Below are 12,086 nucleotides of genomic sequence, written 5' to 3'. Positions count from 1 at the left end.
AATATAACTAATATTTTATAACTATAAATGAAGTATAATCTTTGAAAATTATGAATCACTGTTGCACACCTGAAACACATACTATCAAAAATTAACTATATCTCAGTTAAAAAAGAAAACAAAATATTTGCAGTTTCTGATAGTTTCTCAGCATAAAGAAAATTTCTTCTATTCAGTATACAAGATTACCATGAATCATTAATAACTTTTATCAGATACCTTTCTATATCTATTGAAATGATCCTTAATGTGGTGATTTAAACTAATTGATTTAATGTTCTTTTCTCAAGATAAATTCAAATTAATTTTAAGTGATAAACATACATATATGTTATGTACTTCACATCTTTTTTCTAGTTTTGTTTCAGTATAGTTTACCAAAAAAATTCATTTATTTTAAATTAAAAAAAAAACTAAAATCAATATACTTGAGTAATTAGGAGATTTAACTGAGAATTAGAAACTATAAAAAATAACAAAATGGAAATTCTAGGATGAAAAATAAAATAGATGATATTAAATACTTACCAGATTAGGTAAATGCTAAATTAGACATAGCTAGAGAAAAATAGTTTCTGCTAAAATTTTTATTATTACATTGAATTGGAAAATCAATATGGGAAAAACTGATATTTAACAATGTTGAGCCTTTCAGTCTATGAACCTGGCACATCATTTACTTAGGTTTACCTTCTCTCAGTAATGTTTTGTAGAATTCAGAGTACAGGTCATACATAACTTTTATCAAATTTATACCTAAGTAGCACGAATTGATGCTTTTGAACTGTGGTGTTGGAGAAGACTCTTGAGAGTCCCTTGGACTGCAAGGAGATCCAACCAGTCCATTCTGAAGGAGATCAGCCCTGGGATTTCTTTGGAATGATGCTGAAGCTGAAACTCCAGTACTTTGGACACCTCATGTGAACAGTTGACTCATTGGAAAAGACTCTGATGCTGGGAGGGATTGGGGGCAGGAGGAGAAGGGGATGACAGAGTATGAGATGGCTGGACGGCATCACTGACTCAATGGACGTGAGTCTGAGTGAACTCCGGGAGTTGGTGATGGACAGGGAGGCCTGGCGTGCTGCAATTCATGGGGTTGCAAAGAGTTGGACACGAATGGGCGACTGAACTGAACTGAACTGAGCACATCTCTGTTGGAGAAGGCAATGGCACCCCACTCCAGTACTCTTCCCTGGAAAGTTCCATGGACAGAGGAGCCTGGTGGGCTGCAGTCCATGGGGTCGCGAAGAGTCGGACACGACTGAGCAACTTCCCTTTCACTTTTCACTTTCGTGCACTGGAGAAGGAAATGGCAACCTACTCCAGTGTTCTTCCCAGGGACAGTGGAGCCTGGTGGGCTGATGTCTATGGGGTCGCAAAGAGTCAGACACGAATGACTGAAGCAACTTAACAGCAGCAGCAGCACATCTCTATAGTGATGTCACTTTTTTCATTCCTGATACTGGTAATTTAGGGTTGTTTGTTTTTCAAATGGTTAGCTAAAGGTTTGATCTCAAAGCACTAGCTTTTACTTTCACTGATTTCCTCAGTTGAGTTTTGCTTTGCATTGTATTCTCTAATCTTTTTGCTTCTTTGGGGTTTTTACTTGCTATTTTTCTAACTTAAGGTGGAAGCTGAAGCTATTGAGCCCTTTCCTTTTCTAATACAGATATTTAATGATACAAATTTCCCTGTAAGTACTGCTTTAGCTGATTCCCACAAAATATGATAATTTGCTTTCATTTCTATTCAGTTCAGTATATGTACTAATTTACTTCAACTTTTTAAATTTAAACTATTTGTATCTTCATATTTAAAGTGGATTTCATCGATTTAGTATACAGCTGGATAGAAAAATTCAATTTCATAAGGGTAGTCGATAATTTATACTTAATGTAATTCTTGATACTGCTGCTTAAATCCACCATTTTACTGTTTATTTTCTATTGTCCCATTTATTCTTTGCCCCTTGTTCTTTTCTTTGCTTCTTTTGGATTTTTTTAATGGCTACATTTTATCATCTTTGTTGATTTACTAACTAGAACAGTTTTTCTTTTGTGTTTACTTTGGGGTTTACAGTGCACACTTTAAGCTTGCAGCATCCTACTTTCAGGTAGTACTCTGCTTCACAGGTAAAGAACCTCAGAGTAGCGTATTTTCATTTCCCTCCTCCCACCCTTGAAGACAGATACTCTTGTCAGACATTTCACTTTACATGTTAACCACATAATTCATTGTTATTATTTTTGTTTTAAATAGTCCACTACCCTTTGAAGGTAATTTAAAATAAGGGGCGAAAGAGGCCCTATATGTGTTCACATATTTACCATTTTTGTTGCTCTTCACTCCTTTCCGTAGAAGCAGATTTCTATCTGGTACTTTTCATGTTTCCTGTAGGGCAAAAGTTAGCTTGTGATCAATTCTTTGAACCTTTCTAGGTCTGAAGAAGTTTTAATTTTCACTTTTAAAGATATTTTCTCTAGGTAAAGAATTCCAAGTTGAGTTTATTTTAAAAAATTCAGTATTTGAAAACTATTTCAAGTATTTTGTGTCTTTTTTAAATTTAGTTGCATTGTGTAAATCTAATCTCCTATTATTCTATTTTGGCTAGAGGCTAAAATTCAATTTCTGATTTCATCTCTTATTATTCTATTTTGGCTAGAGGCTAAAATTCAACTTCTGATTTCCCATTTTTACCATTTAAAATTTAACTTTTTTTTACTTATTTAGCTTTTAAATTCCATGACAAAAAATGTTTCATCTATATGCATAAGGTTACCAAAATTATTTTATTTATCTAACTTCTTTTAATATACATTATGTGCATTTATAGAAAAAGGCAACAGGCAAATACTAACGGATAATGCAAAACACATTTTTATGTCTTCTAAATCTGTTTGATAATGATATGTGACAAAACTTGTTACAAGCCATAATGCTTTCATTACCTGTCAGGAAAAAAAGATTATATTAGCATCCCTTCATGCTTTGTGTGCTAAGTCACTTCAGTGTCTCCAACTCTCTGTGACCCTATGGATTGCCGTCGACCAGACTCCTCTGTCCATGGGATTCTCCAGGCAAGAATACTGCAGTGGGTTGCCATGCCCTCCTCCAGGGGATCTTCCTGCCTCATGGATTGAACCTGGGTCTCATGTCTCCTGTACTGGGAGGTGGGTTCTTTACCACTGGTGCCACCTGGGAAGCTCCCTTATGCTTTAATACAAATGTATTTCACTAAGACAAAGTAATTTATTTCTTGAAATAATTATTAGTATTTTACACTTACTAAATGTATCCTTAAAATCTTTCATCACCTGGAAGGAAAGAGTTAGTAATCCAGCTAGACTTCTTTTTTAGTTTAGTAAATACTTTCATCTCAAAAGTTAAAATTGAGCAGGAGTGCTATATACAAGGTATAGTTTAAATCTCTGGGACAAGAGACTACAAGAGGTAAATAAGCCAGCTGCCCTCTTAATCTTATACCACTAAAAATGTAGATCACAGCATGTTAACATTCACATATTGTCAGAGGTGTATATTCTTTTGACAATTAACCTTCCTGTTTTAAAAAAATGTTTTTTTATTTTATAGTGGGTCAATAATATAAAAGTATTACACACAGCACAAAAAAGAATTAAAGGAAGTTAATGATATAAACCACAGAACAAAATAAACCATACCTCATTTAGGAGGAGAAAAAATGGACTAATACTGTAATACTTAGTATAATATGAAATTTTCACTAATTATTAAGTGGAATTATATTGACTGAAACATTATAGTATAAATTTTATGCTGTTAATTAATGAAATAAGCAGATACACAGTTCTGGTTGAGTCTTATAAACCCTTAAAAGTTTTCATAGGTAAAATTAACTACAAAATATCAACCAGAGTAGAGATTAGTTAGAAGTATAAAAGAATAATGCAATAGATATAATGTGATCTGTGCAATTCAAAATCTGAAAATTTTCTTATCAAATGTACAAGTAATAAATAATAGTTATACTTGACTTCACCAAGTTAACAAAATAATTACTAACCAACTTTGTGTTTTATTAGTCAATTGCTTAGAAACACAAAACACCAATTAAACTTACTTTCTCCATAAAAATAGAAGGTATATCAAACTCTTTAATCATTAAACATCCAAAAAAATCTGGAAGGCAACTGTCAACCAAAAATATTATGTTTAGAAAGGATGATTAAAAAACATACATAACCTATTTTTTTGCACAATTTTTTCATGAAAAAGGGCACTTAGTGTATAGCTAAAGCTTTCATAAAATAAAGATTCTGTTGGCTTTCCTTTTAGGCGGACGACATAGTGTACAGTTTTTAATATAAAAATATAAATATATTCGACAGAAAAGATGAAATAGTGATTGGTATAAAATCCCATCACCCTTTGACTGAAAAACATTTTTTCTCCCAGAGGTTATGAAAACAATACTGATTTCATGTAGTTCTGTGTTGTCAGAACCTTCCCAAATTACAAAACATCAAAGTATTCACTGAAATTTCAAAAGTGTGCCCGCAGTCTTTTGTTTTCTTCTCGTAGTCTTTCAATTTCTGCCACTAAACCTTCATTCACTGAGTATCTTTCCAACAAAGAGTGCATTTCATTCTAGAAAAGGGGGAAAAATTTTTTTTTAATTACTGGCATTTCACATTTATTTGCATTGTTTTACACATTTTCAGCCATCATTTTTCTCATGTTCGGTTAACTGAGTAATTTTTTTTCAATTTAACCACCCTTACTACTTTGCTAATATAAATGAAAGAGCACTGGTGAAATTTACATATTTGGAAAGTTTACATTTCCACATCTGGAAAGGTTTTTGTTTACTTACTGCCAAAAAAAAGCTGTGAAAAAGTAGCCTTAACTATCATAGGTTATAAAGAAGGGTGACTAGTTAAAATCTATTTTATTTACTAAATTTCTAAAACGCTCTTTTATTTCTTAGCAATTAGATATAACTAAGTAAGAATACGTCACCCTTTCATGGACTTTTTAGATCCACAGCTATGCTCACTTACAATAAAACACGTCAATACATACCAATTGCATATGAAACTGTTTAATCATCTCCACTTGCAAATTCACAATGTCCCTATGGCATGCTTCTCTAGGAGAAAACATATAATATTTATTAGAAGTAGAACAGTTTTACCAATTCTAGAATCACTCAAGAAAATGACTATACTCTTATTATTTCATGTTACTATTAACAATTATTATAATAGTAAAAATACCACTGCACCTAGTATTTATTTACTATGTGCTAGGCTCTGTGTCTTCTACTTCAGATGTAAGAACTCATTTAATCTTAGAATTACTACCTCTATTTTACACGTGTAACTGAATCACAGAGAAGTTGTAACTCAACCAAAGTCACACAACTAGTATATGTTAGAGCTAGGATATAAACCCAGCTGTCTACCTCCAGAACTCCCATTACACTACATTCCTTAATACAGAAATCATCATTAAGGAAAAGACATAGGTTTATATTACAATGAAACACAGACAATGCCCTAGGTTACAATGTTTAACTATTATCAAAGTTTAAGCTATTAAAAAAAAAAAAAACTTCCAGCAGAATGCAAAGAGCCTATTTATAACAGAGGTTTACTCAGTAAAATGCAATTAAGTCATGCCTGCAAAACCATAAGAGTAGGAATTCCCAGGTGGCCCGGTGGTTAGGACTCTGGGCTTTCACTTCCATGGCTAGGGTTCAATCCCTGGTTTAGGAACTAAGATCCCACAAGCCATGTTGCATGGCCAAAAATAAAGAGAAGACATAAAAATTATGAAATGTAACAATAAAAGGAATATCTGTGTGTCACCTGCCACAGAAATTATGGGCTAGAACATAATGAAAATCACAGAAGCTTCCTGTGGTGCTCCTCACTTTACTCTTGAGAGAAGCCCAAGAAAGAAGTCACTACTCTCTGGAATTTGTTTGAGCAAAGAAATGTTTTCTAAAAAATATATATATATTTATATATTTTTGCATAACATAGAATCTGTAGTCAATGTACTTTTGTTATGCTTGGTTTTGAGCATTACAAAAAGGGTACCATATCCTATGTAGCCTTGAGTAGCATACAGTTAAAAATAATCCAGTATCATGTTTTCAAGGTCATATTCTATTTATCTATAATTAATTGATCTGTAGTAGTGTACATTCTTCTGTCAAATTGAACTGTTTTTTAAGTGTTTATTATTAAAATGTTGTTATAAACAATAATGTATATATCTTCCAATCCACAGTGTGCCAATTTCTGTAGATAATACATCCAAGATGTGCTGAGTCACAGGTATGATCGAAAGGTACACTGTTCAAACTTACAAAATAATAGAAATTATTTTCCGAAGTTGTAGTATTAATGGACATGCTCATCATCAGAATAAAAAGAGTTCCTCTAGCTCTACATCCACACCAAGACTTGGTGTTGCCAGACTTTTTACAAATGTGTTTCCATCTACTGGGTGTGAAATGGTAACCAATTCCATTTTCAGTTCTCTGGTTAATTTGCAGGGCTGAGCAACTTTCCCTATGTTCATATACTATTCTTCAGTGAAATGCTTGTCTATGTTTTTAAACTATTGTTCTATTGAATATCTTAAAAGAAATTATTCATAACAGTTCTTTACATAATCTAATCCTCTATTGGTTATATGAGTACTGCAGATATCTTTTGTCTTTTCATTTTATTAATGGTGTCCTGGATGAACACTTACTACTGACATTCTCAAATTACTAACCTAATATTAATGTAACTTACCAATCTATTTTTATAGGTAATGTACCCTCTTATATTTAAGTAACTTTCTAAACCTGAAGTCATATATAAATTCTTCTACAATGCCTAAACTTTTTCCATTTCTATTTAAACTTTTACTCTGTACGGAACTGATTTTTTAAATAACATGGAACAGGGATCTATACATTCCCTCTGTGATAGATCACATTTCCACATATATGTATATATGGGATACATTATATGGGATACGTATATGCTTCTTTGGGATACATTTGATTCCTTTGCAAAATCTGTCCACTCTGTGCTAATGCTACACTATTTTAATTATAGCTTATCTATCTGACAAACTAGTCCCTTTCAACCTTATTCTCTGGTGCCTTGGTTATTCCCAGATCTTCCGTTTTTCATACACATTTTGGAATTCTCTCATCATCTTCTTCCAAAAAATCCAGTTGGGATTTGACTGGAATTGTGTTCAACCTTGTAGACCAATTTAAAAGAACTGATAGCTTCACAATATCTTCCCATGTATTTGTTAGTGCTTTCTAATACATTTTTAAGTGTTTTTCCACACAGATCTTTACCATCTTTAGATTTATTCCCAAGTATCTTATTTTTTCTATCGCAACAATTACAAGTACTTTTTAAAAAGTTTCTCTTCTGTTTTTAACTATGACAAACGCTGTATTAAAAATACAAAGAAACAAAAACAAGAAGTGAAGGCATCATAGAACCACTAAGGTAGCCAGGGCTGGTAGTGCTACAGTCTTGTAAACAAGGGGATCTACTAGGTAAGCTTCACAACTACCTCTGTTCACTTCTGGGGGGTGAGCTAATTCCACAGTACGGGAAAAGAGATGGGGAGGAATGCAATGGCCCAGAGTCTGAGACAGTCTCACTGGGTTGGGGAGTATTAGAACTCAGAACTCCCAAGGCAGCCAGAGCTGCAAAATTTCTGGGAAGGGGGTACCAGTAGAAAGTAAACCTGAAACTGTGCAATTTCCCCTCAAGACATCTTTGACTCCTAAGCTGTGCCTGTACTGAGGTTAGGTGGCAGGAAACCAAACATAAAGTGGCCGCTAAAGAGGAGAAAAGGATTTGGGAGGCCTTGTGATGCTTTAGAATTGAAGGTTAAAGTTCAGGACCCACCAAGATAAAAAACCAGAAACAAACTAAAAACCCGGAAGTGATTTGCTTGCCAGAGGAAACTTAAATCTTGAAAGACAACAGAAGCAAACCTGCAGGCTTCTGCTTAGGATGTAAGCTTTCCAACTCTAACAATGAGCACAAGCCAGACAACCTATATAATCAGACATCTGAAAATAAATTCAAGTTAGAGAGTACAAAGAAATCTAAGTGAACTTAAATCCAGAAAATGGTGCGTCCCTCCAGAAGAAGAGAGAGCCACAGCTGTTTTCACCCTTGACAGGAGCAGTGAGGAAAGAAAGCTGCCACTGACAGGGTAAGGAGAGCCAGATGACACTTCTCTAGACTTTTAAAGGCCAAGTGAAGACTGCCACAAGCTTAGAATTCCAAGGAGTCCCAGCCAAATGTAAAGTCTCCACTCACTCAACAACTTTTCACCACAGGCCTTCACTGAATGCTCTGTAAAAATTAGGGGCAAAGCAGGAGGGCTGAGAGAGCGCGCCCCTGGGGCACAGATGCACAGAGCCTGGTGAAGACTTAGGGCAGCAGAGGAGAACTGAGTGACCTCCCTGAAGCATGAAGGCCCTCATGGAAAAGGCAGCCTCCAGGCTGAGGGTGAACAGCTAGCAGAGAGCCCCATCTGTAGCTTGTTCTAAGTAAGGTCTGGCTGGCAAGACCTACTAAAGGCTGAAGTAAGAGCAGCTGAATTTACAGAAATCCTCTGAGTCATTCCAGGTCCTCACTGGGTTTCTAAGCAGAGGCTGCCTATGGGTGATGGAGGGGAAGAAGAGTGGAGAGGGGCCCGTAGCCGCCCTCACTCCCTAGGTACAGGCACACAATGCAAGCTGAAAGCTGAAGGCAGGACAGTGATTTCTTTCTAAATTTGCCCCAGTGTACCTGCTCCCTTTCTGTGTTTGCAGCACTGCTTTGTTCCACATTATATTACAGCTGTATCCAGACAATTCTGCTATTTTTTTCCCCACAAACACATTCCTGGAACAGCTCATATTTTTAAAAACTATGTATGGAAAATAATAGGACAAGATTTTTAAAAATGTGGTATGTGCATATAACGGAATATTATTCAGCCTTAAAACAGAAAGAAATTGTGACATGTGACAACATGCACGAACCTGGAGGACACAATGCTAAGTGAAATAAGCCAGACACAGAAACACAAATACTGCATAATCCTGTTTGCATGAGATATCTAATAAAATAGTCATGAGATATCTAATAAAACTCATGGAACAAGGAACAGGATTGTGGGTGTTGGGGCTGGGGAGAAGGGGAAACAGGGAGATGCTAATTGAGGAAGAGAAAATTTCAGTTACACAAAATGAGTAAGTTCAAGAGGCCTGCTGTGCAACATTGCGTCTGCAGTTAACAATACTATTATACTATACACTTGAAGTTCCAAGAGAGTAGTAGATCTCATAGTAAGTATTCTTACCATAACACTGACAAAGAAAAAAAAAAAAGAAATAACAGAATTTAAAGGAAATGAACTCTGGAAGATCACTCAAAATCTATATAAACTTTGCAACCAGAGTGCTAACAGAAACAATTAAATCCTAATAAAAATACTAGCACAGCTTAAATATTGAATAATCAAAGATTTTACCCTAAAAAAAGTGAGGGTTACTTGATAAAAGGGGAAAGAAGATAAGAGAAAGGACTGAGGCTCTCAAGCATGAAGGCAAAAATAAAATGCCCAAAGATGGGGGAAAAAAAATCACAAAATAAGCACTTCCTAACACATAGTATATAGCCAAATCAAGTTAAGAGGAAGAGAAGAGAAAGAGATGGACATAGATAGGTGGCTTGCACCCTTTACCTGTGTTCATGTTCTTTGTTTTGACAGCTGTTACATGAAACAAGAAAACTTCCTCATTATACTATCTTCGCTGCCCTATTTACAAATGAGTTACTTCACATCAAAGAAAAACACATCATAGCAGGACACACTATACCTATCTTAATTAAACTATACAGTCTTTGTGGGCAGATCACCTGTTTTTGTATCCTCAGTACCAATACATATGAGGCACATTATAAATGTCAAAATGATGTCAGAAAATGAACAACCCAATCAAAAAGTGGGCAAAAGAACTAAATAGACATTTCTCCAAAGAAGACAGACAGATGGCTAATAAACACATGAAAAGATGCTCAACATCATTCATTATCAGGGAAACGCAAATCAAAACCACAATGATGTATCATCTCACGCCGGTCAGAATGGCTGCTATCAAAGTCTACAAACAATAAATGCTGGAGAGGGTGTGGAGAAAAGGGAACCCTCTTACACTGTAGGAGGGAATGCAAATTAGTACAGCCACTATGGAGAACAATGTGGAGATTTCCTTAAAAAAACTGGAAACAGAACTGCCATACAACACAGCAATCCCACTTCTGGGCATACACACCGAGGAAACCAGAATTGCAAGAGACACATGTACCCCAGTGTTCATCGCAGCACTGTTTACAATAGCCAGGACATGGAAGCAACCCAGATGTCCATCAGCAGATGAAAGGATAAGGAAGCTGTGGGTACACAATGGAATATTACTCAGCTATAAAAAGGAACACATTTAAGTCCATTCTGATGAGGTAGATGAAACTGGAGCCTATTATACAGAGTGAAGTAGAAAGAGAAACACCAATAAAGTATATTAACACATATATGTGGAATTTAGAAAGACTGTAACCACGACCCATGTGCAAGACAACAAAAGAGACACAGATATAAAGAACAGACTTTTGGACTATGTGGGAGAAGGTGAGGATGGGATGATTTGAGAGAATACCACTGAAACATGTATAGTACCATATGTGAAACAGATGACCAGTGCAAGTTTGATGCATGAAGCAGGGCACTCAAAGCCAGTGATCCAGGACAACCCAGAGGGATGCGGTAGGGAGGGAGGTGGAGGGGGGTTCAGGACGGGGGGACACATGTGCACCCGTGGCTGATTCATGTTGCTGCTGCTGTTGCTGCTAAGTCACTTCAGTCGTGTCCGACTCTGTGTGACCCCATAGACGGCAGCCCACCAGGCACCCCCATCCCTGGGATTCTCCAGGCAAGAACACTGGAGTGAGTTGTCTCCAATGTATGCATCCATGCTTAGTCGCCTCAGTTGTGTCCGACTCTGTGTGACCCCACGGACAGCAGCCCACCAGGCTCCTCTGTCCACGGAATTCTCTAGGTAAGAGTACTGGAGTGGGTTGCCATTTCCTTCTCCGGGATTCATGTTGATGTATGGCAAAAACCACCATGATACTATAAAGTAATTACCCTCCAATTTTAATTAATTAATTAATTTTAAAAGTCAAATTGATTATTTTTCTTTAAAAATATATTTAACATTTAAATTTTTAAAAAACATTTTTAACATTAAAAAGAAACATGTAACAACAAAAACTACACATCTTCTCCAACATTCTTGCTCATGATATCCCAAATCTGAGCAAGAGTACTAAGTAAGTAAAGGTCAGAAAGGGAAAAAAAAAAACGCAAAAAGATGCTGATAATTGAAAAGAGCTTTCAAAATATATTGAGAACACAGGTAAAAGGAACCAACATTCTAGAACATTCTTACAATGTTCAAAATTCAGAATGAGAAGACAAGGGCAGATCCAGGCAAGAACTTTTTAAAATTATGTATTAATATTCTGTGTGTGTGTTATTTGCTCAGTTGAGTCCAACTCTCTGCGATCCCATCAACTGTAGCCCCCCAGGCTCTTCCATCCATGAAATTCTCTAGGCAAGAATACTGGAGTGGGTAGCCATTCCCTTCTCCAGGGGTTCTTCCTGATCCAGTGATAGAACCTAGGTCTCCTGCGCTGGGGTCAGATTCTTTACCATCTGAGCCACCAGGTATATTCTGACACATTCTATTTGAAACTATTCAAAATTCCTTTAAAAATGTCTTTCTCTACCACATTACTGCACATAGCATAGTTAACAGGCGGTCTATGAATACTGTAGGAATCCCATTTGAGCCCATCAGAATCTGCCCACATTTTAATGATAAAAAAATCCAGTGGCAGCCAGGCGCCACACTGTCAAGTCCTCTGATAACTGCCCCAGGGAAACGTGCCTTTCCTTGGCTGGTATAAAATAAACTCGGCACTTAAAGATTCACAAAACCCATCGTGTCTTCT

General features: G+C 36.0%; 1 protein-coding gene across 1 annotated transcript in view; it reads right to left on the bottom strand.

The window, feature by feature from the left end:
- Positions 3,575 to 12,086, bottom strand: part of NEDD1 (neural precursor cell expressed, developmentally down-regulated 1) — a 45,779-nt gene continuing 37,267 nt past the window's right edge. The window contains exons 14-15 of the mRNA XM_005680475.3: positions 5,065 to 5,131; positions 3,575 to 4,629 (exon numbers count right to left, since the gene is read on the bottom strand). Coding sequence (XP_005680532.1) covers positions 4,525 to 4,629; positions 5,065 to 5,131 — 172 coding nt within the window. The 3' untranslated portion in view covers positions 3,575 to 4,524. The remainder of the gene's footprint in view (positions 4,630 to 5,064; positions 5,132 to 12,086) is intronic.

Source organism: Capra hircus, chromosome 5 (assembly GCF_001704415.2).
Source record: "Capra hircus breed San Clemente chromosome 5, ASM170441v1, whole genome shotgun sequence".
NCBI classification, from domain to species: Eukaryota; Metazoa; Chordata; class Mammalia; order Artiodactyla; family Bovidae; genus Capra; species Capra hircus.
This window is presented reverse-complemented; position numbering and strand designations above follow the sequence as displayed.